General features: G+C 39.5%; 1 protein-coding gene across 1 annotated transcript in view; it reads right to left on the bottom strand.

Annotated features, from left to right (window-relative positions):
* Slc30a7 (solute carrier family 30 member 7) overlaps positions 1 to 27,838 on the bottom strand; it is a 65,229-nt gene extending 37,391 nt beyond the window's left edge. The window contains exons 1-7 of the mRNA XM_021157960.2: positions 27,583 to 27,838; positions 27,281 to 27,382; positions 14,678 to 14,791; positions 11,783 to 11,870; positions 11,069 to 11,195; positions 5,829 to 5,978; positions 2,823 to 2,873 (exon numbers count right to left, since the gene is read on the bottom strand). Coding sequence (XP_021013619.1) covers positions 2,823 to 2,873; positions 5,829 to 5,978; positions 11,069 to 11,195; positions 11,783 to 11,870; positions 14,678 to 14,791; positions 27,281 to 27,382; positions 27,583 to 27,662 — 712 coding nt within the window. The 5' untranslated portion in view covers positions 27,663 to 27,838. The remainder of the gene's footprint in view (positions 1 to 2,822; positions 2,874 to 5,828; positions 5,979 to 11,068; positions 11,196 to 11,782; positions 11,871 to 14,677; positions 14,792 to 27,280; positions 27,383 to 27,582) is intronic.
* Positions 27,839 to 27,871: the final 33 nt, after the last annotated feature.

The raw sequence follows: 27,871 nt of genomic DNA, 5'->3' as shown, positions 1-27,871 counted from the left end.
TAACTGTTTTCATACTGACCAGTTTAAACATCTAACTGGTAAATTATGCTCAATCTTAACAGAACAATGAAAGTGAAGGAGTAGAGAAAATTAGTTTTAAATGCTGTTTATGAACATTCACCCTTACTTTAAAAAAGGTTAAATAATTTGTTCTGGAAAGGAAAGAGCATCAGGTTAAAAAAAAAAAAAAAAAAAAAAAGATGAAGAAAGCAATTTAATTTTGAATACATGAACACATAGAGCCCTCTGCTGGTGATTTAAAATATTGCTTAAGGAATAAAATTTCATATGAACCCTAAGTCGACTTAACCTGACATTAATTATCCAAAACATGCCACTACCTAAATTTGTTATTATCCTCAAATACACCAAGCAAAAAAGCAGTTACCTGACTATGACAAGAAAATACATGTTGAACCTTTGAAATTAAGTACTAAGTAGGACATTGGTTAACTGCTTAAGAACTCACACTATTAAGATTCATAAGTGATATTGGCCTGGAAAACCATAAAAATCTCAAGAAAGAAATTATATACGCAACTCTTTTTGAAACTACCTAAGACAGTAACTCACTCAACATGTAGATATTTAATAAATAAAATTTATCACGCAGCAAAGCAATCTATAAACATAGGTACCAATAAAAACAAAAACAAAGAAAAGCTGTAAACCACCGGCCTTCAGCACAGCTGCTCTGCAGGGCACTGGTTAAGATGGCAGACATGTGACCAGCTTAGAAATTCATGTCACATTCCCTGAACGATCAAAGGTAAATGTGTGCCAATTAAAACTGAAGGAAACTTTGTAGCAGCTTAAAATTTGAGCACTACTGAGTGACAGTAAATCTTAATGTTTGCTGGGAAAAAACACTTCCCCTGCCACTGTGTGACTTAGAGCAGGGCGCAGCAAACAGCACTTGGGCCTTTCACCTCCTATTCCTTTTCACTCTGTGCAGACCACTCTGCAGAATCTTTACATCTGTGTGGATGTGTGTAAATGTATGTACATACCACAGCACATGTGCAGAGGGCACAGGACAACTTGTGGGCATTGGTTTACTCCTTCTACCACGTGGAGCCTGAAGACTGAACCCAGGCTGTCAGGCTTAGCTGCATGTGCCCTTATACAGGTACCTCACCAGCCCTGAGTTGTTCTATAACAAATGTTATTCATTTGGGCAGATAAAAATGAAATGTATATTCCCACTGGTAAATACTTGTAAATAACCAGCTTCTCTATTGTATTTTAAATACCAAAGGGGAAAAAAATATATATATATGTGTGTGTGTGTGTGTGTGTGTGTATCAAAAACACTTTGGTTTCAAAAACTAAAAAAATGAAAAAGATGGATATAAATCAATACAATTGAAATCCCTACATTACAAACTCCTAAATGTAATAACATAGTTTTAAGTTTTTGTATTCTCCAATTCGTGTTTTGGTAGGAACAGAAATAAAAATGAAAAAAAAAATGGTGAAAATAATCTGTTATTCATTTTTCTGATGCTGGAAAGTCCCTGCCTCCATGTAACCCTAACCAGAAAGTGGGTTTCATTAGCACACATCATTACTCTTTTATAGTAACTATTCATGAATAAAAATCACTAAGGAAATATATAAAGTCTGTTTAACTCACATAAAATCGAAACCCTCCAACATGTGTAATACACCAGTGGTCTAACGTATCTAAAACCTGGCTCACTAAGCTGAAGATGCGCCAACAACTGAAAGCCACATTAGCTGGAGGGGCTCATGTGTTGAGTGTCCGTAGAGCTCTTGGGTAGCAGAGCTTTTACATCAGGCAGTCACAGCTGCCCAGCAGCTTCCTCCAGGCCCTCTTGAGACCAACAAACTCATGTAGTTCAGAAATATGAATAAAAGGGTATATCGAGCTTTTCTTCCTGCCATTTATGATGATTTTTCATAACTAAATACAAATTATTATCAAAGCCAATCATAGCACTTCATACGGCTGCATCAAAAATGTACAAAGACGCTTTTAAAAGCAATGCCATATATTTTGAAAATGGAAAACTGGTGACAGAAGGCAGCCTAAGCCTTCAGTATAGTGATCTCTTCAGTAATGGAGAAACACAAGAAGCAAGAACTCAACCTAGAAGCAGTAGAACAAAACACATGCAGGAGAGGTTAGATCTGGAGCCACTGAGAAAACCAGACCAACGTCGGTTTTTAAAAACTAGGAGCAGGGAGGTAAGAACTTAAAAGCCTCGACAATACAGTCTAGGGGAAACTGTGAAAGACTGGGTCATAACCCAGAGGAAAGTACTAGAGTTCAGAGACAGAGAGTTTTCTCTAGCTGGTGTCACTTACGGAACACTAAGCTCCTGTTTAGGTATCAGTAATTGATGCTTTCACAGATGAGAAAGGTCTCACTGGATTTCATTCTTAGCTCTACAATTTAAGAACATATTGAACGTTACTCTTGGAAAAACTGTCCTAATCTAAGGAAGCAGACACGCTACCCTGAACTCACGACTGTAATAATCCAGGGAAGCAAACACGCTACCTTGGACTCACGATAGTCAAGCCAGTACTTACCTTTAGCCGGGGTTTTCAATTTCTTGTATTTTTAAAATTAAATCTGAGAAAACAGCCAAGTGGCAAAATATCGCTAATATACCTAACACAAAGTATAAGTGTGCATGTGTGAGTGAGTGTATGTGCACGCACACATTTATTAGGAAGGATAACACTTACAATACTGTTACCATCTACAGATATTTCCTTAAAAGAGAACTCTGGGCAACTTTAATATGAAGCCAGCTTCATGAAATTAAGAAAGCCACAACTGCTTGTCATACCTTGTAAAATCTGTCTGCTGGGTCCTGCCGTTGCTTTGAAGGATGGGCCATCTGTAGAGAATTGGTTAGATTATTTTAAAACATCTCTTCAATTCCTGATCCAAATGTTTGCAACTCAGAGTCCTTTTTGCTCAACTGTATGATGGAACTATGAGCACACAGTCCTATTAGACTTACACAATTATTTTTTAAATTTAATCAAGTAATTAAATATAGGTGAACTTAGTGAGGGCAATTTTGAAATGTAACAAGGATATAGAACATTCTAGAAATTATTGTACTAGAAATAAAACTCACAAGAAGTTAAAAATGTTGTGAAAAATCTACCAATATTGTACTAACGAAATACCTCCTAGTACTTTCATAACTGGAAACCTCACAGAGAATGAAATTACTACGTGGACTTTGATGAGGTCTGTGATCGGAAGCCGGGACTGACAGCAGGTCGCTGTGGAACTGCAGCTTTTAGAGACCACTTTCTACAGAGAAGACAGCCACTTCACTAAAATCCTGCCTTTTATGATGAAGGGACATCCTTAGTTTTGTGGGACAAGGACAGTAAGAGGTGTAAAGGGGAGTTGGTCTGAGCCTAGGGGACAAACAAGCTGTGTGCTGTAGACTGGAGACGTGAGGCTACCGGAGCTCAGATGACAAGTCTCAGATAGCAGGCATTAGCTACGAGACTTGGAATTATAGTGTAGACTTGGGTTTCCTTCTCACGTTGTTTCTGGTCAGTGTTTTTATCACAACAGAGAGCAAACTAGGATAATGTTCAATGGAATTGTGTACAAGTTTCACCCTAAAATACTATTTATAAGGAACCACTAGGAAACATATCACTAAGGAGGCAGAGACCAAACTGTATCCACCTGAAGTTATGTAATGAGTTCAGGCCAGACAGGAGCACATTCTGAGATCCTGTCTCAAAAGGCCAAATCAAGTACATGAATTAATTATTTAATTAATAAAAATATTATGTGCCAGAATCATATTCTTTGCTATTTGTAATAATACTTCAGAAATTATTTTATAAATTTGTGAGAGATAAGCAATATTTCAAAATTATTTTAGCATAATGTATGTGTGCAAAAATGTTGGAAAAAAAAAAAAAACAAGGTCTTTATACCTGCCAGTGTAACTGTTTCAATACATAGCATATCAGGTTAAAAGAGGTGGTGCAAACTGACTGATAGGAATATTACAGCAAATTAGAAAGCCTCTGCACAGCCAGGGAAGAAACAACAAAAAGAAATAGTAACCTCAGGCGTGTAGAGCCTACCTAAAAACTATACGTCTGAGTGCTAATACCTAAAATGTAGAAGGACTCAAAACAATGCAAAGGAAAATTTTTGTCAGACTGAAAAATGCTCTGTGGTTATACTAAAAGATATTTAATACTAGTACTAAGCAGGGAAATCAAGTCAAAATTTCAAGGAAAGTTTTAGGAAGACTTGGAGCTATTATATATATACATTATAATATATATATATATATATATAGTACTGGCAAGCATGTGGGAACAGGAAATCCTTATACACTATTGGTAGGAATGCAAACTGGCACAAGCACTACAAGAGCAGCCCCTATGGTTCCTCAACAATGACCACAGAGCTATCACATGAGCACCAGCATCAGCTCTGGGTACACAGCCAAAGGAGCTGAGACCCAGATCCCAGCATCCAGGTGCACTTCCACTCACTGCAGCATAACACGCCGTACTCAAGACACGGAAGCAACCTAAGAGTGCCTGATGGATGAACGAGGCCGCTCTCTCTTAAAGAAGGGCAGCTTAGGACGCCATGGGTAAATTTGGAAGGCGTGTGATGTGAGTACAACAGAATAAAGAGCAGACACCATCCACATGAGGAAGCTAACAGAGTCAAGCACATAGAAACAGAGAGGAGGCTGGCACTCTGCAGGTGCTGGAGGTTGGAGAAGTAACTGTCACAGGACATGGTTCAGTTACACTATTCATGCATGAGGCCTAGAGAGCTGTACAACACTGGAGCCATTACAGCTAACACGACTACACTTCAGGGTGTCAGGAGAGTAGATTGTACGCTGTGCTCTCATCTAAATGAATGAACACATAATAAAGACGAGGGAGGAAACATCTGTCAGGCAAATTAATCCTTGAGACCAGGCATAATCAATGAATGTGTAGAACATTTTCTTTTTTTCTTTTTGTTTTTTTCGAGACAAGGTTTCTCTGTATATCCCTGGCTGCCCTGGAACTCACTCTGTAGACCAGGCTGGCCTCGAACTCAGAAATACGACTGCCTCTGCCTCCCAAATGCTGGGATTAAAGGCGTGCGCCACCACCACCCAGCTAGAGCATTTTCTTTACCAATCATGTTTTAATAAGGAATTTGGAACTTGGAAGATTGCAAAATTGGGCCAATCTTCAAGGCTCTTCTTGTTGTTTGTATATGCAAAGCTTTAATATTATGCCCAGTAAACATCTAAGTGAATAATTTATTTAAGGTGTGGTCAGATTATGTTACCTAAGCAGTTATATTGACCTATACTGGGAAAGTGTAAATAAATGATCTGAAATAAAATATGTTGATAAATACTTTATAACTTAGTATCTACTACTATTACAGAAAAATTTCTGAAGGAATATGTAAATATTAAGCCAAAAGCATAAACAGTTATAATAAAAATTGAAAAATCTCTACTGTTTTCATAAGGTATAATACAAAAGGCCTTGTCAGACTTAAAATAATTATAATTTTCATTTGCTAAGCTTCAACTGTTTCTCTTTCACACAATCAAAATCCTAGCATGTTCTGATTATACTCACTGAAGAAAGAAAAGAAAAAAGTAAATCCATTGTCTTACTTTCATGTTAAGTACGAAAAAAGAAACTCACCCTGGAAACCAGCTAGACAGTCTCAGTAGAGGCTGAGTGTGTGTCCTTTCAGCAGAGCACTCTAGCTAGGAAAGCTACCCAGTACACCTTGTAGGAGCCTAGCCCCCTGCAAGGGTTCCAGCCGCACTTACCGTGGGAATGCAGGTGCCCATGGCCATGAGCATGATCATGGTCATGGCTGTGCGCGGCTCCGTGCTTGGCTTCGTGACTATGGCAATGATCTTCGTGGCCATGGCTGTGATCTAGAGCACCATTAAAGAGGGAATGACTGTGGCCATGGCCTGGAAAAAAGAATATTTGAACAGAAGATATGTAAAAATACATAGCTGATCACAATAATACTAGTTAGAAGAATCGTGTCTCCAGTCTCAATGCAGCCAACACTTGCTTCTAATAAGTACTACCAATGCACTCAAACAATCCCGAGTTCCTACCATGGAGTGTAGGAATAAACTCTGAAAGCCAGAAAAGGCAAATCCAGCAGGATCTACACATCTGCATCCCTGATGGCCTTCCAGGAGGCCCCAAAGAGCTCAGCAATCACCCATCTACTATGTCACATAGATACTGAAAAAACGAACAATAAAGCAACCATATCAGCATTCTGGCAATCGGCCAGAGCCACAGAACACAGGAAGGCCATCATCTGAAGCAGCTACTAGGCTTTGTTAAGGGAACACAGTCTCACCCCACAGCCCAGGAGCCAAACACCTCAAAGCTACCAAGCTGCAGATAATGGAGAGATCAGGTTGCTTTCAGTGCGCTGCTGAAGCACCAGCTTCTGGTTAGCCAGTATTTTGCTCAGCAGTGCAGTTCACTGGCACAGTCTCCAGTCTCCTGAACTGAGAGCTCCACTGAGCTCCAGGCACCAAGACAGCAGTGAGACATCCCAGCAGTGAATAAGCTGCCACTGTGAGTTCTAGGAACTTCAGGGAAACCCCAGAGAGACAGAGTCCACGGGGAAGTGTGAAAAGCAGAAGCACACTCCTAAGAACCTAAAAGGGTGTGCACAGGCTGAGTACACGCCTAAGAGAGACCTGAAAAACAAGAAACTGCCATCCGTCTTCCACTGACCTAGCAAGCAGGAAATCAAAGTTAGGGCGGCCTCATAAACCAGGAGGTAGAGTCGGAAGATGTACATTCTCACAAAGATCCCTTTGCCAAAAGAGGGAGATTTCCAAGCAAGTCACTTAAGGAACTTGACTAAACTCTGAGTGACTACTATGTGTGCCCATTAGTAAGACAGGATAAAACCAAAATTAGAATGCTTAAGTAAAAACTATGAGACAACTCAACAGCCACATGCTACAAGAAGCACGATTTGTCAACTGGTCCAGGAACAACTGAAAGGAGAAGTAACAAGGACAAAATACCAGAACCAACTAACTTTAAAGGGGTGATACAATCTGATTCCAGAGTTCTTAAAATAGGTGACCTAAAGTGTCCATCTCTCATCCAGGAACTGGCAGCTGACTGCAGATATTTCTGAAAAGGCCCAGAGATGCACTTAGTAGGCACTTTTTGACTAGCTCTTATAAACACATTTAATAAGCAAAAAGAAAGTGGGTCTAAAGACTCACGATAGTTAACTCACAAACAGTAACAACATAGATATCATAAGATCAAATGTAATAGCCGACAATTAAGCACTCAGCGGTCTGAAGCAGCAGTCAAAAGTCTAGCATGGGCTATAAAGCAAGGTCTTGTCTCAAAACCACAAAAATATATATGGAAGGGTTACAGAGAGGAGAAGGGGGGGGGGGGCGAAATTAACTACCAACGATTCTGGAATTAAAGCAAAATAAAGTAGGCATTCCTAGGACTTAGTAAGAGTTCTGAGCTGTAGAATGTAAGGCCAGTGTGCAGACAAGTAAATAGAGATCACACTCTCAAAAGCGGAAGGCAAAGGAAATGAAGAAAATGAGTCAGAGTCTCCAGAAAGCAATAAAGAGACAAGAGAAACAAGAGCCAGTGGCTAAAAATTACCACAGTTTAATGACTATTAGAGTCAAGAAATCCATCAAAGTCCAAATAGAATGTGAAGTCATATCAGATATCACAGTTGATAAAAGCCAAACATGAGACAATCTTGAAGGTCAGCTTTTCTTGCTTCATAGCTAACTGCAGTTCATATCCAACTGCAGTTCAGATACAAACAGAAATTCCAGATTCACAGAGCAGCTCTCAGGGAGACCAGACCAAGGCGGGTCCTTTCCTTGTTCCTATCGCAGTTAATACCACTGTGTTGCACTGAGAGAAGACCCAGGTGGATCTTCTATAGGTCAGCAAAAGCCCAAAAACCGAGGATCTCAACATGCATTCCAGGTTGACCCAGAACTAACAATCCTCCTGCCTCAGCCTCCCACTCCCTAGAATTATAGGTAGGGACTCCTATTGTTTAGACATGATGTCAAGTTGACTCAGGGTCTTAGCTGAACTTCCACATCACACACAAGCATGTGCTCACATATGCAGGAGGGGGAGGAGGAAGAGGAGGAGGAGGGGGAGGAGAAGGAGGAGGAAGAGGAAGAAGAGGAGGAAGAAGAGCAAGCAAGCAAGGGGAACAGCCAAGCTGATATGCAAATAGAATGTTGGATGTTCCTCCACATGCCAAATAACACCTTTGTCAACATATGTACCATAACATGCATACACACACACACACACACACACACACACAGATACAAATTAAATAAATAATTTTAAAATGAAACAAACAGAAGAAATTCTAGAGGCCAAAAGGTAGTGGTGGGGTTCAGAAATCAAAAATTCTATAATTTACAGAACTCTCTTTAAAATACAGGAGAAGTTGAGGCAATCCAGATAAACAAAAGCCTGCTCACTCAAAACAGTAAAGGGCTTTGGGCATAAATCAAAGGACACTAAAGAGTAGTTTAAACCTACACTAAGAAAACTAGAAACCAGAAAGATAAATAAAAAAGCACAGAAAAGACAGTGACACAAGCCAGTTAGTGTGAAACTATATTGATGGGTTACAAACAGGCATCTCAATTATCATGAAGGAAGAGGAAGAGGAAAAATGTACAGTGGGCGGAGCTGTTGGATATTACTGAGTTAACTTACTAAATCTGAACCAGATGCTGTTACCGCCAGGACATTTTCTTAAGAAAATGACTGAAAAATGCTTATTCCTCCTGAGGGAGCAGTATCTCAAAGCCACTCATGAGGAAGAATAATATGTAAACAGATGGAAGAACAAACTAGGTAGCAAGAAACCATCAAACCAAGATGAAAGTATTAAAATGGAGGACTTGGTATCCACGGCCCTGGAAAGGGAGATCCTTGAAACAGCTCCGAAGCTCTCACCTTTCTCTCTCTCTAGGCCTCCTTCTCTCTCTTTCTCCTTTTCCCCCTCTCTCCACGCAGCCATGGCCGGTCTCTCTTTCTACCTTCTCTCCTTTCTTCCTGCCTTTCTATAATAAAGCTCTAAAGCCATAAAAAAAAATTCCCTGAAACAAAGGGGAAAATATACATACACACAAGAAAGAAAGAAAGAAAGAAAGAAAGAAAGAAAGAAAGAAAGAAAGAAAGAAAGAAAGAAAGAGAAAGGAAAGGAAGAGAAGAGAAGAGAAGAGAAGAGAGGAAAAGAAAAGAAAGAGAAAAAAAGAGAGAAAAGAAAAGAAAGAAAAAAAGCAAGGCAAAAATTGGATTATATTGTACTTTTATTTCTGTTGCTGTGACAAAATACCCTGAAGAAAGTAGCAAGTGACAGTGATTCTGGACAGAAGGGGTTGTTTCAGCTTGCACTGCTAAGTGTCAGTCAAGACTGGAACTTCAAAGAGCTATTCACATCACATCCTCAGGTGAACGAGCGCATTTGCTTGCAGCTAAGCTCAGTCTCAGGACCCCTTCTAAGTAATGGCACCATCAGGTCAGTTACCTAAACTGAGACACCCTTCCCCGGCCTGGCATGTCCACCTAATGTACACAACCCTTCCTTGAAACTGTCTTCCAGGAGATTGTGTCTCGGACAATTAATGCTAACCTTCACAGACTAATCCCTATAGGGATTAATTTGTATAAAAACTTAACTACAAGCATCAACACATAAAACAAAGGAAAGTAGCCCTACTAAGTAACACTGTAACTTATAAATGGAGTGGGATAAACACAGTAAAGAAGCAGTTAGTGTTTAGGAACACACCAACAGATCCTTTGACTTCACTACTAAGCAGAGCCATGAGAAACTAGAAGCCGCCTGTATCAAATGTGAGCAAAAGCACCTTAACCTGTAATATCAAAGGCTGATGGGGATTGGGGAGAAAATTAATACTTATATCTATTTCTGGAACTGAATTGAATGAGTCATTTTGGAAGGCAAATTGAAAACTAAAAACATGTGTCCACTAAAAGTGTATGTATGTTTTATGAATTCTACTTATACATTAACACAGTGAATTAAAAGAACAACTGTAGAGATGCAACTAGTGTAGATATGAACTGTGCAACATGGCAGCTTCATATGCTGTCTGATTTTAGGGGGTTTTGTTTGTTTGTTTTAGCTTTTATTTTTGTTTGTGATTGAGACGGTTTCTCTCTATGCACCCTAGATAGACTGGAATTCACTATGCAGAACAGGTAAGCCTTAAGCTAGCATTAATCCTCCTGCCTCTGTCTCCCAAGTGCTGGGATTGTAGACATCCTTACTTCATACTACGGAGTTTTCTGCGGCCATTGACAATGTGAGTTCATTAGGATAAAATGATTTCATAAATTAATAAAAAAATTAATAAAAAAAATGCAAGGTAGACCAACATCTAACAGTGGAAGGATCTTGGAAACACATTATATAGTAATTACAAATACACACTTTAATTTAATAACTAGATTTGTGGGTTTTGACGCCTGTCTTTTAAAATGAATGAACTATTACATAAGGCAGAAGTCTAGAGAGATCCTTACAAACATGTTGACAAGCACAAAAGTTCTGAGAAGCACGGGGATGGAGGGCTATGGGGAAGTACAAGGGATGGCTCAACAAGATATTTCTGAGACCTAGACATCATACTTTTGTAACTTTAAAACTATTAATTTTCTGGAGTATTTAATGACAGCAACATGCAAGATAGATAGACAGACAGACAGACAGACAGACAGACAGACAGATAGATAAAAGAAGAGATGGTAACTGGCAAGGATATCTGTCTGAAGACCTGAACTCTCCCAAGTTGTCCTCTGACATTCCTGCATGCATGTGTGGTCACGGTCTCACACACACACAGACATAGACACAGACACACACACAGACACAGACACACACACACACACACACACACACACACATACACACAGACATACATACACACTAAATGTTAAAAAATGAAAAAACAAATAGTTCTAACCATCATACCAGAGCCATGAGAATGTCCGTGACCTCCATGATTGAAAACAAATATTCCTACTAGGTTTACCACAAATCCAAGAATTGAAACAAGCAGCAGTCTCTCGTGGTGCACATCTGGAGGAGCCAATGCTCTCTAGAAAACACACAATATAAGGATCAACAATGATATAATTCTAGATTGAGCAACTGGTAGCAATATGATGCAGTGTTAAAACTGTAGTCGTTTTCAGAAGTAAGTGAGACAGCTGAAAGGACTCTTCACGTAGTGCAGAACACGGAAATACCACTCTTTCTACACAAAGGTAGACAGTGGGGAGGATACTGGGTACCAAACCTGTTCCCCTTGCTCTAAGTTCACTAATCTTCACATTTTCCTTCCATTTTTACAAAATGTATACCAAGTATTAAAAGTTCACTAGCAAAACTCTCAGGTTCTAGATATTTTAAGGAACAATTCCTAATGGCTCTCGTCACCCAGACTGCACCCCTCCTTCTCACTGGCAACACTTTATTCACGGCGTCTACAGCTCTACCATTCCCGTGCTTCCTATCTCAAGATAGTTCATAGAATGTAAAAATTTCAACTACTTTATAAGTCCTTCTGTAAACACAAGACAAACCTCAACACATGACAGTTGGAAAGATCTCTATTACTATTACATCTTTAAAACATTTTCATTGAAAAGTCATTTCCTGACTCTTAACGACTATCTACTATACCTCGACTCCTTCTGAGAAAATAAAGAAAGCAGTGAAGATCAAAAACAGCCCATTGACAAAGCCAGCCAGGACTTCTGCTCTAACATACCTAAAGAAAAGCAAGGTAAACAGTGAGTTAGACTTAAAATCCAAATAAATATATATACATTTCAGAGATTATTCACCATACTACATAATTTTAAGTGCCAACAAAGTCTTTTTATTTATAGAATACATTTATATAACAATATAAACCATATAAGAAAATTAATTTACTATGAATGATAGTTAATAGCAAATGTCACAAAACACAGACTTCCAGAAAGCAAAAGGCCTCCTGATAGTAAGTGGGCATAGAAAGGCCTGTCATAGAAATGTAAATTTCAAGTCACCACTGCAAGCAGACGAAAAGAAAGGGCCCAAAGAAAGTAAGAGAAGGTGTCCAGGAAATCTGTTTTAGATAAACTTATTTCTCCATTTCTGAAAATGCATGCTTTACTTCATATCTTACAGCTCTGAAGTCTTCAGGAAATGGAGCTCTGATCTCACGCAAGACTAAAGCGTCCCTGCATCACGGCAGAGGCAACTTGAGATTTTTGTTTATCGTTTTCTAAGACTAACATATTCAGCCTACACTTTCACTTATCTATGTTTAGAATTACCTCTATCTCCACATCGTTCTCTGAAACCATGTTTAAATGCCCGTCCTTTCTGCCTGGGACCAAATGTTCTCTGCTTCCTACTTAGGTGAAGCACTGGGGACAGATCTCACTGTTCTATATCACATGTTACAGACATGGAAACAACTTTAACTTTATATTTTTACATATCTAAGTGTTAGTCACTGTATGCTCACATCAGCTAGTCCCTCATCGATACTACAAAGCATCAAAACTCCTCTTTCAGATACTGGGTGGTGGCATTCATCTGCAACTCCTGCAGAGGCTGGGCCAGGAGGATTGGAGGGTCTAGGCCAAGTTAGACTATGTAAAGAGCCTTATCTTTAATTTAAAAAAAAAAATTAAGGTTTTTTGAGACAGGGTTTCTCAGTGTAGCCCTGGCTGTCCTGGGACTTGCTCTGTAGACCAGGCTGGCCTCTGCCTCCCGAGTGCTGGGATCACAGGCGTGCACCACCACCACAGGCCTTTGCTGGTTCTCTATATCAACTTCTAAATGTAATGGTCTCCGTAAAAACATTTTCTTTTCTGACAGAAGACTGCGGTATGTAGAGACCCTCTCAGGCTGCCCTGGAACTCACTAAGGAACACAGCTGGGCTTGAAATGACCTCCAAGTTCTGGAAGTACAACCATATGCAAGCAACCATGCCAGGCTGAACAAACTTGTCAGGGGCCCGCTATCTAGTTATGTCTGAGTTCATCCTATCAAGTTGATGTAACACAATAGGAATTTTGCATTCCACTTTGAACAAATACAAGTAAATTAGATTCAAGTATTACTCATCAAAGCATGTCTTTTTTTGGAGAAAAGTTTACTAAATTCAAATAATATACAGTCAGTTTTCTATAATTTAAACTAAAAGAGATTTATCTAATAAATCAGTAGGACTATTGATCAAACCAAAGAGCATTTTTATTCTCTCCCTCTAGTCCCATATCTAATGCTTGACAGAAAGCAGCTTATCCTTAGCTCACTAAATTTCAAGATCAAAGGCAAGAGATTTTTTAGGCATCTTTTGGTTGCTAATTTCTAGGTTGGTAGACGTTTCATGCATTCTCATAAAGTGCTGGATTGGCTTTAGTGTATTACTGTACCTGATAGGAGGTTTTAAATGAAGAAGAAAAACTAGACCCAGGATCACAAATGATTATGTTTGCCTGAACAGAGTCAGCCTTAAGAGTTAAAATGTGGAATTTACGAAAGTGGATTGCCTAAGCAAGCATGTCTCATGTGTGAATTCTCCAGCCAAGGCGACATGAGGGGCCAAGGATACCCAGATTGAAGAGGGGTGGGGAAGGGAAAGGAGAGAGGGAGGAGAAACAAGCATGAGGATATGGTACATAAGCAGATGTGACAGACAGACAGGCAGGCAGGCAGACAGACAGGCAGGCAGGCAGGCAAGAGGTGAAGAGCAGATGTGAGGAAGCCCTGAGGAAAGAGATGAAGCAGAGAGGAACAGGGAAGGAATTAACATTATGACAAAGGTGGAGACAGATATTAGTTCTCATCTCTGATAAACAGAATTGTACCAAGAAATGGTCTATGAACTCAAACAGGAAAATCAAGAAGTCTAAATCAATAATGAAAAACCCATTGCTTCCCCAGTCAGTGGGGCAGGAAGCCAATTCTGCTCTAATCTGGATCATCAAAGGCCCTTACATAGTAATGGGCTGAGTGTATAAATCAGAGATAAAATCAGCATATATAAGAACAAAGCTAAAAAGACAAATAAAACCATGTTATCAAACAATTTTAAATAAATAACAGCAAAGTATCTCTTTAGTAAAAGAATAGAAAAAAAGATAGGTTTTATATGATTTTCTTTGTCAGGAAAAAAAAAAGGTTATGAGAAAATCCTTATATAGCAACAGTATATCCCCTTAACTCTTTTGGTAAAACTAAGGGTTTATTGACCAAATGAAAGGTTCTGTATACGAAAAAAATACAGTATAGAGTCTGATCATATCTTTTTAAAAAACTATTTCTTTTACTTTTGAAATTATAATGTAATTCTTCATCGCCCCTTTACCTTTCCCTCCTCCACATACTTTTATAGCAAATCAAACCCAGGAAGTTAAAAGGTAACCGCACGGGAGGTGCATAGGAAGGACTATAAAAAGCCTGAGGCCAGTCTCAGACCACACAAGTAAATCCAACTTGTAAAATTTCATGGCTTTAAGAGCTGTATATTTTTCACTGCATCTTAATAGTTCAAGAAAAGTATTTTAAAGTCTTACCCATAAGAGAAAGCGTCATTATCTCTCCACTTTGAAATAACAGAAGCTGCCAATCCGGCCAATATGGCAGTACTATCAAAAAACATGTGGAAGGAGTCGGAGATCAAGCCTAGGCTGGAAAAGAACAGATATAATGGTGCATTACAGCACAAAGCAAACAGTACACCTTTCTCCCTAGGAACTAAGTCATCTGGAATTTCCTTCTAAGGCAGTATTGAAACATGACACACAGAAAGATCCTGCTAACGAAAAGCCCGGGGCTGCAGAGAATGAGAGACAGCCGCGCTGCTGCATCTCACAGGAACCGCTCGCTGTCCTGGACAAAGGTCAACACTGCCAGGGCTGGGGGAGGCCCTCATCCTGGGGCAAAGAAGTCTGCTATCATTAGTTGTAAAGATTTGTTTTACTTTATGTGTATGACTACCTATATGTATGTACGTGTACCCCATGTATGCCTGATGCCCATGGAGGCCAGAAGAGAGTGTTGGATCCCTAGATACAGAGTTACAGACAGTTGTGAACTGCCATGTGGATGCTGGGAACTGAACCTGGGTCTCTGCAAGAGCAGCCAGCAACACTAAGTCGTCTCTTCAGCCCCACATCTGTTAGTAACTGTCCACTCTCGGCTCTCACCCTTTGATGCCCTCTGTGCTATGATACAACTAGAAAACCCTTTTACCAGCTGTCAGAACCACGAGCTTAACAAACGTCTATCTTTTTCCTTAAGACTTATTTACTTATTAGGTATACACCTGCATGCGTGCCTGCATGACTGAAGAGGGCACCAGATCTCACTGTAGATGGTTATGGTTACGTGGTTGCTGGCAACTGAACTCAGGATCTCTGGAAGAGCAACCAGTGATGGCTCTTAACCTCTGAGCCATCTCTCCAGCACCAAACCTCTATTCTTTATTTAAAAAGAAATAAAGATAGAGAGAAAGAACGAACTTACGAACGAACTCTGACGCTCACTGAACCTGAATTGCCTGACTCTAAAGCTACAGTAGAACTCACACCATGTCTTTGGCAAGCTTGGGATACAGCAATAGGAATCTACCAAGACCACAGAGAGACCTGGCTATGATACAGGCACAGACTTGCTGAAAGCTGAGAACAGATCAAGTACTGTGATCAATTATATGATTAGAGGCTGGAGAGATATGATCAAGTATCAGTACTCTAATACTCTAAATGTTACACCAAGTCTGTAGGAGCCACAAGAAAACTGAACTGTCACTTAGTAAAATCCATCAGCAAAAACAAATCCTCAGACTCAAACCTAGTTCAAATCCCTCCTACAGTTAATAGTCAGGAGGGTAAACAGGTGGACGGTTTCTGTACAGAGCAACTATAAACCTCAGGCTTTATTTTCAATACAATACTCAATATGTAATAGTAATCACTGTTTATAACATAAAACAAGCATTATGGGAAGTACTTGAAAGGATAAGAGAGAAGACGAAGAGTACTATCAAAAACTCAGTCAAGAATCAGAACCAGAAATGGCCCAAATGTTAGAACTGTCAGAGAGCTTTAAAATAAATAAGATTACAGACTGGAGAGACTGCTCAGCAGTTAAAAACCATCAGATTAAGTTCTTAGCACCCACAGTGGCTCACAACTACCTGTAATTCCAGTTCCAGGGGATCCAACACCCTCTTCTGGCCTCTGTGTGCATTGGTGCAAAAAGCACAAATACAAATACAAAAATAATGAATGTGTTAAATATGGTATGGAGCTGTAGAGCATTCAAGAACAAAGGGAGAATTTCCATAGACAGAAACTTTACATGAAAAAAATCAGATGATGTACCTGGAAATTACCCAAAATTTCTGAAAAAAAGTGAATCATAATCCAGGATAGTTAGTGAATATCATGGGGGGAGGGGAAGACCTACACACTTTACACACAACACCAAAGAAAAAGGGAAAAGAAGAAAAGTTGACAGAAAGTAAAAAATGTAAGTCATAGATTATTCTTACTGGAAATGATCCAAGTCAGAACATAATATGGCAGTATGTTCAAAGACACAAGAAAGAAGTTTGGCTTACTTCTGCTATCTTTAAGGACAACTGAGATTTTTTTTATATGGGAAAAATTACCAAAATCAAATGTTCATTCCTTGACAAGGTCAAGGAAATTGGCAACATTCTTGTCAACTGATCCATGAAAAAGATTCAAGCCCCAGGAGTGGGTGAGCCTGTAACTCCAGATCACAGAAGAGGAGGAAGGGTAGAGGCCAGCTGGGCTACACAGTGAGTCTTTATCAAAAACCAATGACTACAGAAAGTACCCAAGGAGCTGAAGGGGTCTGCAACCCTACAGGAGGAACAACAATATGAACTAACCAGTACCCCCAGAGCTCGTGTCTCTAGCTGCATATGTAGCAGAAGATGGCCTACTCGGCCATCATTGGGAGGAGAGGCCCTTGGTCTTGCTAAGATTATATGCCCCAGTACAGGGGAATGCCAGGGCCAGGAAGCGGGAATGGCTGGGTTGGGGAGCAGGAGGGGAGGAAGGTATAGGGGACTTTCCGGATAGCATTTGAAATGTAAATGAAGAAAATATCTAATAAAAAAAATAAAATAAAAAATATTAAAAAAAAAAAAACAATGACAACAGAAACATTCTAGCCAATAAAAATCAAGAATAAGGAGGGATGTTGTTAAACCGGGCGGTGGTGGCGCACGCCTTTAATCCCTGCACTCGGGAGACAGGTTGATTTCTGAGTTCGAGTCCAGCCTGGTCTACAGAGTAAGTTCCAGGACAGCCAGGGCTACACAGAGAAACCCTGTCTTGAAAAACCAAAAAAAAAAAAAAAAAAAAAAAGGAAGGGATGTTGTTGACTTACCAGAACTGAAAGGAATAATAAGGAAAGATTATGAACTATATGTTAACAAACTATCGAAAAACAAGTTCTGAGAGTTGACAAATGTCATAAATCTATCTGAAAGTTAATCTGAACCCTATGGTAAGAAAAGACTTAGTTATTTTACAGCTGAAGCAACAACTACCAACAAAACGTCCCATGCAGACTCACTAAGTCACAAGCATTTTAAAAGCATAATCTTTCACAAACACTTGGAAAAAACAGAAGAGAATACTTCCCTAGGAAAAGACCAGTGTTAGTTTAAGACCAAAGCCAGATGAGCCATTGAGAAAGAAACTGTATACCAGTACCTCTCATGAATATGAATCCAGAAACCCTCAACAAGACACCAGGAGGCAGATCCAATAATACAATTCATGGGTAAATATATCCTGACCAACTGTGACTAAATTCAAGAACTCATGGATGCTTTAACATATGAAAATCAATCAATGAATAAAGAACAAAAAAGTTCAATACACAAAAGACACTGCATAAAATATAACATGCCTGGTGATTGAAATACCCCAAAAATTTAAAACAAAGAATTCCTCTAGCTTTCTGTATGACAGCCTCAAAAATACATAGTTGATATCATCATTAAATGGTAAAGTTCATTGACTAATTAATTAATAGTGAAAAGCTGTTTTCCCCAAAGGTCAGGAAAATGATAATGAAGCCCCTTTTCATTTGTTATTTATCATTTTACTGGAGAATCTAAACAGGGCAAGAAGGTAGGAAATAAAATCAAAGCTCCTCAGAGTAGAAAAAAAAGAAATAATGTATATTTATAGATGCTATTATCTTACATGTAAAAGTATTAAAGAATACACAGAAATTAATGCAATTAATTGCTTGAATTAATGTAATTTTATAGGATAAACATAAACAATATCAAAATAATTTTTATTCCTACACGGTAACAAAGAACAAAAGTAGAATTAAAAATTTTCCATTTACAACAGCACTCAAGAGAAAAAGTATCATTTTTAAGGATACATTTAACAAATGCTAAAACTTACATTCTGGAAACTATAAAATATTGATGAAATTAAAGATTACCTAAATAGATGGGAAAACTTTCATGTTTATATATGCAAAAGACCAATTTTTAGCACTTATGATTGAACCATTGCTTCAGACACACTAAATATATGTTCTCCCACTGAGCTGCACCCTACACCCACAAAACAGTACTCATTAGCCTTCATTTTAGAACTAAGCAAAGCTCACGAAGGTGTGAGTCATTTTTGTTCAGGGACAGTGCTAATATCTGCACCATTTCAGTTTCAGTACATGTGACGCATCAGCAAGAACCCAGACAACGACACTTCCCCAAATGAGTTACATTTTCAATGTATTACCTATGGAGAGAATGTCAAGCCAATCTAAACATTCACATTAAAAGAAGAATGGGGCTGGAGAGGTGGCTCAAAAGTTAAAAACATCTGCTGCTTTCCCAGAGGATCAGGGTTCAGTTCCCAGCACCCACATGGTGGCTCATAAACACCCATAGCTCCAGTTCTAAGGGATGGGATTCCCTCTTTGACCTCCACCACGAAAGCACAAAGTACACACACAGGCAAAAACATCCACACACATAAAAAAAAAAAAAATGAGCCTAAATTTTTTTCCATTAATTTATTGATTTTACATCATGATCAAAGTCCCTTTTCTCCTGTTTTTCCACCCTCTTCCTCCATTTCCTCTTCTCCTCAGAGAAGGGGAACTGCCCCCAGCTTCCACCTCAGATACTAACCCTCCCCAGCACATCACCTCTTATCATCCTCTCCACTGAGGCCAGACAGGCAGCCCAGGTAAAGGAAGTCAGAGTCAGAGACATCCCCTGTTCAATTGTTAGGGGAACCACATGAACGCCAACATGAACACCAAGCTGCACATCTGCTATATATGGGGGGAGGGGGGGGGTAGGTCCAGGCCTGGCATGTGCTTTGATTGATTACCTAAAAAAGAGTTTAATTCATATTAAAAAAAAAAAGCAGTGGTCCTATACAAAACAATAATATTCTTGAAGAAGAGGATCAAAAATAAAGGACTTCTATTTTCCAATTTCAAAAGCTCAGAGCTACATTAATCAAAGCAGTGGGGGCTGGCATAAACGCAAACAGAGACCAACTAAACCAAGTCTAAGGCCAAGAGATAACCACTACATAACCAGGAGATCAATATGAAGTGGAAATGTCTAGTGATGTTCTGGAAACTGTCTATGAGAGGATGTTTGGCTGTGAACAGACACGTGGTTCTTTTCCGGAAGCTGCCTGGAAAGGGGGTGTGTGAATTTTGCTGGAGTGGAAGCTCGAGAGGATATGTGATGCTTGGAAAGGGTCTACCTTAACAGACAGTGGAGGAAGGATGCTGTGGCATTGGTTCACCATGCCGCTCTTTGCTGGTCCTTGTTGGGTTTTGCTGATGCTGGTCTTCACTGACAATGCTCATGGCAAAGAAGCCAGGCCTTCTTTGCTGATCATTGCTTCTCATGACTTGTAGATTGAAACACACCAAAGAACTTTTTGTGATATTCCAGCAGCTTTTGCTGCTTCTGCGGACTAAAGCTGATTCACAGAACCTCACAGTTTCTTCTGGACCGAGCTACCACTCACTGCTGATTCATGTGAACTGAACTGCTAATACCCTGACAACGAAGACTGGAATTGCCCCGAAGAACTATTTCTAAACAGGTCCACATACCTCCTCCTTATAAGGTGGCAACAACAAATGAAAGTACAGTTCTACCTAAGCCCAATTTGGGGAACCAATGACTTTATAGTAATTATAAGAAATAGCCAATGATTTCCTTATTGCAGACCATAGGTGAGGGATTACTTGCTCAAGTGTGGGTGATCCCAAGACTACTACTATGCCACAAAAAAAAAAAAAGAAAAAAATTCCACTCCAGCAAGGATGATTGATAGCTTCCTCATAGCTACATGAAGTCTATATATTCTACATCTTCAGAAATCAGAAGGTACACAGGAGACCAAGTGATGATAAAGCAGAGATGAAGATAATGCTTCATTAAGGAAATGTCAAACATTACCAGCCAAGCAACTGAAGGTAGAGCAGCTTTTTCCCCATGGACAAACTTAAGATTTATACCTCCCAACTAGAAACTCTGGTGTGCAGCCACTATAGGACGTTCACAGGAACCCCAGCCAGCTTCTTCTTCCCAGCAAATTTGTTTTCTATACATTCAATGCATATAAAAGATTGCTTTAAGGCGAAACAAAAAAGTAAATCCTGCAGACTCTAGCCACCAGGTTCTTTTAAATACTTATTTGCACACACACACACACACAATGTGGTGCTGGGGTTGTGCCGCTGCATTATATTCCCGTGGTCGTTTTTAGCATTTAATAAAAAGTAACCCAACCTGAAAACCTCCTTCCTCTTCTGAAATGGAAGAGCACCACGTTCTCTTACAGCTGGTTATATGCAGCCTTCTCTCAGACCTAGGGCTAGGATGTGAAAGTCACTTAGCTATCGATGAGGAGATAAACGCACAGGAAAAGCCTCCAGTTCTCATTCTAGGTAAAAACACTGGTGAGAAAAGGTGAATTTCATTGCTCACCTTCAGTACTAGCAAACATCACTCACTATGAACTCTCATTTGGACTGTACAGGACAGAGTTCTTTAAAACATAAAGGTAGGGTCTGGTAAGATGTTTCAGGAGGGAAAGGTGACTGACACCAAGCCTGAAGACCTGTCTTCAAGGCCCAGGTCCCACAGGTGGAAATAGAGAACTGACTCCCACAGGATATTCTCTGGTCTCTACATGTCCACCAAGATGTACGCACGTGCACACATACCAAATAAAATGTTATAAAATATTTTGAAAAATAAAAAGCAAGTGAAACATAAAAGTGGCATAGATATTACCTAAGATTATGAATTTGCACATGAAGTAAAATATAATAAGGAAAAAACAAGTTGCTATAATCAGTGTACTTGTGTTAGGTGCTCTTTAAACAGTAATCTCTCTTTAAATGTGTTATGATATGTTTTTATGTGACTCGGTAAAGACATTTTAATGAGAGATTTCCTGTAGCATTAAGGAGAAATGCCAACATTTAAGTAAAACAGAACGTGAATAGAACTTACATGACAAAAGAAACATTTGAAGCCACATATGAGTCACACCTGTAGTCTTGTCTGAGGTGAGAGTAACCCTATAAGTAAGTCTAGCCTGGCTACCTAATGAGTACTAGGCTATCCTAGGCTACAGTGTTTTGCTGTCTACAAAGAACAGAAAAAGAAAGAAGGTAGGAAAAGATAGGGGAGGGAGGAGAGGGAAGGAAACTTTTGAAAAGGATTTTAACACTCGGAGTGGTAGCATGTATCTATAATCTGGCATGAGATATTTGAGACTAGCCTAGTTTAAGAGCAGCTTTTAAAAAAGAAGAAGAAAAAAAGATCCACTTGTGAAAATAAAGGCAGAACTATCAATTTTAAAAGATGGAAGATCTTCCCCTATCAGTCCAACACTACATATAGATGTTATCTAGATTCTTCTCTATACAATACAATGCAGAAAGGATGTATAATAAACTGTTTAGGGGTAGCTCTTACTGTTAAAGACTCATGAGTGAACACGTATGGAAAGACTGGCCCGCGGATCTGTTTGGGTCAATCCAGCAGTAGTCACAGAGACAGACTAAGTAAGACAGGGTGTAGGTTATAAAGATGGGTGATGGGCCCATGAGGTTCACCATATTATTTACATATGCTTAAGATTCTCCATCATAAAAACTTTCTCAAAAGGTCTATTGGTAACTGAGCTAATACTCTATTCAAAGTGGTCGTTAAATATTAATTCACATTTGAAGACAAGGGATTATCGTGAGTCACAGACCACTGCCTAGCTGATTTCCATAATGTGAAATAATTAGAAAAGTAGACTGGCAGGGAATCTTTCTCAAAATATAAGGTGGGAAGTGACAGAGGAAGCTACTAAACTCAAATTCTGACCATCACAGGTCCTCTCACACACATGGACTCAAACAAACAATCACATACACACTTAAAAAACAGAAAAGAAAATTAGAATCCTGATTATTAGTAAAGTTAATAAACTAATGAACTATAGTGAAATAACTTACAACTTCATGTCATTCTTTGATCCTTAATGTTCTTTGAAATGAAATATTTATCTCAGTTTTTAATGAGAAAAGTAAAACTACAAGCAAATTCATTGCTAGTATTACCATCACAACTGGTTAAGTTGTTGTCATACAAAAAGAGAAAGCTTGAAAAAGGCTAAAATATCTTTAAATTTTAATAGAGAAATGTGTAATTAACAAGAGCACTTTTCACCAAGGAACTACTCTGCAAGGATATTCTATATACACTCCATAAAAACGGGACCAAATAAACCCCCAATATAGCCTTAAGCATTTCTAGGACAAATATTTATTAAAGCAGAAACATCAGCCTTTATATTTTGTTTCATGAGCTTCTTTAATTTCTAAGTGAGAGGCTGCCAATGGCTGTAGTAGATGATATAACTGAAATTCTTAAATAGATGGTGAAGCAAATGTGTAGCAGCAGGGCGTGGAAACACATAAAGCCAAACACAGTGGCTTACTAGAATATGGGGTCCAGGGGTGAACCATACAACCCAGGCCAAAGGAGCTGGAGGCCTTGCTGTAACTTTGGAAAGAAGAAAATGAAAAACCCCTCCACTTCCTGTGTTAAGTGGGTTTCTCTCTCTCCAGAACAAACCCCCTTTCTTCCTCAGTAACAAAGCCTTGGTTTGAATCAATCTACATGGGTTCCTGGAATAAACCACATTGCTTCTAGACATGACCATGTGCTAAAGTGTGAAGGACAGCATTATGTGTTAGCACCCAGATAAATCCATGAGACAGTATGTACTTTTTTTTTTTTTTTTTTTGCCTCTTTCTCTCTATGCTACAGGCACTGCTGTGCAAGGGACAGGGGAACTTGGCCAACCATCTTGGGTAAAAGGTACTGTGTGTTCAAACAATTACTGGGTTTGCTTCTTTTACTATAACTCAGAAAATAATACCCTCAATGATACAAAACTACATTCTTGTATTACCGTGAGGTTATGCAGTTACTCAACAATAAATGGATGGAAATTAACAGGGTCTGCACTGGGCTGCACCAGGTTCTCTGCATATATATTATGGCTTCCAGCTTAGTGTTTTAATGGGTTCCTCAGTGGGTCTCTGTTTCTTTTGTGCCTTTTCTTGGGCTCTTTTTCTTCTGTTTGTTTGTTTTGACCAACTCCAATCTGTTGGTTTTTATCTTATTATTATCCATTAGAAGCCCGTTCACTTTCTAATGAGAGAGAAACAGAAAGGGAGTGGATCCAGAGGGGAGGGGCAGTAGGGAGAAACTGAGAGGAATGGGAGAGAGGAAAACCATGATCATAACCATAATTAGATGAAAAAGGAATATATTTTCAATAAAGGGGGGGGGAGAAAACAGTAGATAGAAAAGCATTCGAGAAGGAAATAAGAATCACAGCCAGGATTCCTACGCTTCCCTCCCGATTTCTCAGAACCAAAGCTTAATTTTTGCTTCTGGTGGTTTTGTTTCCCTTAACAGAACAGTTAGCAGTTAGTAGAGACAGATGAGTCCATACCTTCAGTCACTCATTCTTTCCTTCACCAAATATGTAGTAAGCCCCTACTGTGTGCCAAGTGCCAAGATGCCCACTATGGCACAGTCACACACAGCACATGTACTGAGCTTTCAGTAAAGCTGCCATCTAGTTGAAAGGGAGTAGACAGGAAGTGGGAGAAAGCACCCAGAACTGAACTCTCCTTCCACCAAAGACACTTCACCATCAGACACACACTCTGATATAACCAAGCTCTGCCTTGAAAATGCAGGCCCTGGAAATCAAGGCTGAAGTTAACACTTGCTGCTACTCTATCAAATATCTCTTTGCATCTCTGTGAAGGGAATGCTTTATCCATAGTTTAATCCTCTATGCTAGGAAAAACTCCTTGTCTTTTATATTCAACAACCTGAAACTTATTTTTAAAGAATGAAGTCAAACATAGAAATGACCAAGACAAAGTGCATTTAGGTGAGAAATAAGCAGAGATAATCCAATACCATAAAGAAATAATCAATCAAAAAACCTGAAAAATTTGGTGTACAAATAATATAGGAAGTCAAATTATATAAATATCCAAATTAAGAAAATTCTTTTGTTTTAATTCAGTATGTAGCTCAATATGACCTTTAATTTCTGATCTTCCTGCCTCCACCTTCAAAATACTGGGATTACAGGATTACAGTGTGTGTGTGTGTGTGTGTGTGTGTGTGTGTGTGTGTATTTGGCAATGCTAGGGACTGAATCTGGGGCCTAGCACTTAGTAGGCAAGAACTATACCACTAAGCTATGCTGCAATCCCCAACAAACTTCTAAATCCTCCCAAGCACCAAAGGATTTATGTTTCGTAGCTACTGACACCAACTGATATTGGGGACTAAGCAACTGTGGCTATCAAACTTGATATACAGAGATACAAATGACTGCAGCACAAGAGACAACAAAGCTCATGTGAGTCTGAATGATTTAACACAATGAAAGGATAAACCATTAGGGTATGACAGAACAAGTCACCTGAGGATAGCAGAAAGTTACCCAAAAACCAGAGGAGCAAACCACCTAAGGACAGATAACAAGTCACGTTCCACTAATATCTCCCTTATGCAATGATGTATACTGACAAACAGCTTGGACAAAAATGGTTTTAGTACTTTAAGTGATCAGATTGGAAAGGCACTATACACCCAACTTTCCATGAAATCGATGGTTCAGACACTTAAGATATGAATCCCTAGAGCAAAGTATTCCATGAAGTGATTTATGCCAATGAAAGGTCATAATGAAATATACTAGGTAGCAATATAAAGCAATAATAAAAGATGTGTGTACATAAGCTACAATGTATCATAGAATAAGCAACACATATGCCAAAATTATGACAATTTAAAAAGAAAATATGAAGTATATTATAAATATATTCATTATTAAAGTATTATATTCAAATATAAGTTAAGACTATAGTATTTTCAACATATATGATCTATCAAAAGGTATTAAGTAGTTTGTGAGATTAAAAATAATGTTATGAGGTATCCTTTGAAATGTACAATTCTCAGCGGAATCAAAATGGTTATTAAATACATTAAGTTAATTAATGATGTTCATTTGACTTTTGTACCCCAAGCAATAACAAAACCAATAATCCTTATGATTTACTACTTACTGAAGGCTTTGCTTTGTTTGGGGGCTTTTGTTGTTGCTTGTTTCTTTTTTGAGACAGGGATCTCTTAGTCCTGGCTGTCCTGGAACAGATAGACCAGGCTGGCCTCAAACTCACAGAGATCCTCCTGCCTCTGCTACCCAATTGCTGGGATCAAAGGTGTACACCAGAGAACAGATGCCATAACTTGATTGAAACAATTACTTTGCTCAAATACAGCAGAGCTAGAGTCCAAAGACTATGATCTTTTTCCCCTCTGAAAATGGATTTTAAAAGACAGAGGCCAAGTTAGTTTACTAGAAGTAACAAAAAATAGACCATAAATGGCACAGGTTAATCTACAATCCTATGTAACTCGCCTAAAGATCCTGGGAGAGTTATATCACCCATCTTCTAATAGAGTCTCTTTCTTTAACAATTTGTTTTTATCACTGCATGTGTGTGTGTGTCTGTCTGTACGCGTCTGTTTTTCTGTGTCTGTCACATGTGTGCATGTGCCTGTGAGGTGGAGAAAAGCATGTCAGATCCCTTGAAGCTGGAGTTACAGGCAGTTGTGAGCCACCAGATATGGTGCTGAGAACAAAATCCTGATCCTCTGCAAGAGCAGGAGCACTCTCAACTTCCGTCCCTCTTTTATTGATTCTTAGAAGGGAATAACATCTAGAAATGGAGTTAGCACACTTCAGAAGTGTGCTCATTCTGTTATTTGCAGAGCAGTTTCACAAGCCCAGAAGTTATCCCACAGCAAATACTTAAATACCAGTGACTTTACTTCCTTAGCGACACTGGACTCTCTTCGACCCAAATCTTGACACCAGAAAACAAAAACAAACAAACAAAAAAGCCCAAAGGTGACACCAAAGCCTTCAAGTCAAAATGGCATTCTCAGAAAACTGTATGGGATTTTCTACTGCAGTAAAGATACAAGGAAAATCCTAAGACAGTTTCACTGGAAAAGAGAATGGCATATACTTTGCCAACGGTCTCTTCACAAACCTCTTCAAAAGTCATTCAAAGGCAATCATAAATTTAACAGGGCCATTCAGATCTTTCTCTCTCAGAATCTTAGGAGTGAAATACAAAAAAAAAAAAAAAAAAAAAAGCCACACCCACAGGTAGGTTAGCTAACAGGATCCTCTCATTTTTCCTGAGGCATAGCTAAGGCAAGCTGTTAAAGAGATTCATTCCATCTGCCAAATAAAAAAAATAAAAAAATAAAACAAAATATGAGGAGGGGGCCTGTTTGTCAGTTCTGTTTAATGGAGTTGCAGGAAATGAAAGAGTCCCCGATCATAGAACTGCAGCCCTTCCCTTTTGGTGAGAGTACGCGAGAGCAACTCAGCAAAAGTGGTAGTGGCAAAGGTAAGACGTGAACCTGCCGGTAAGGAGCTACGTGGCACTAAGCAAATAGTGGCTTGTCTCCCTCACCCTCTGCTTCCGCCCCAATCATCTTCCCCTTTGGTTACCAGTTGCTCCAGATGCCGTAGAGTAGTTCCACAAAAGCGAAAGAGAGGTTCAGGCACAGGAAGAAAAACAGGTTCCGGGATGTCTTGTCCGACAGGATGGACCTGGGCACGATACAGGTGATTAGAAGCAAGCAGGAGCCAAGGGGGTTGCGGGGACCCTCTCAAAACCCACCCAGTCCGCATGCTCGTTCCACCACAGCAGAAGGGTGACGCTCCCATGCTGGACCTCAGGCCAACCTTAGCTCCCAGCTTTATCACAGCATCCCGGGCAGCCCCCTCCCAGCAATCACAGCACCCCGCACCTAAACCAGCCTGAGATCTTGCCGAACAGATTGAACTTGGGTGGTTTGTATTCATCATCCTTGATGGACAGGGGCAACATCTTCTCCACCCGGCGAAGGGCCGGGTCTCCGTCCCTCTAGAAGTGACTCGGTATGGTGGCGGCAGTGACAGCGGTGACGCTTCAAACGCGGACCCCAAAGCGCTTGACCGCCGCGGCACCGCCGCGAGACACAGACACAGACACACACCCGGGAATTCGAGGACTTCCGGCCCGGGCCGCGCAACGCGTCCTGGGACGGGAAAGCGGGA

This window comes from Mus caroli, unplaced genomic scaffold (assembly GCF_978045245.1).
Source record: "Mus caroli unplaced genomic scaffold, Mus_caroli_1 scaffold_3, whole genome shotgun sequence".
In the NCBI taxonomy this organism is placed as follows: domain Eukaryota; kingdom Metazoa; phylum Chordata; class Mammalia; order Rodentia; family Muridae; genus Mus; species Mus caroli.
Note: the sequence above shows the minus strand (reverse complement) of the source record. Positions and strands in the feature narration are given on the sequence as shown.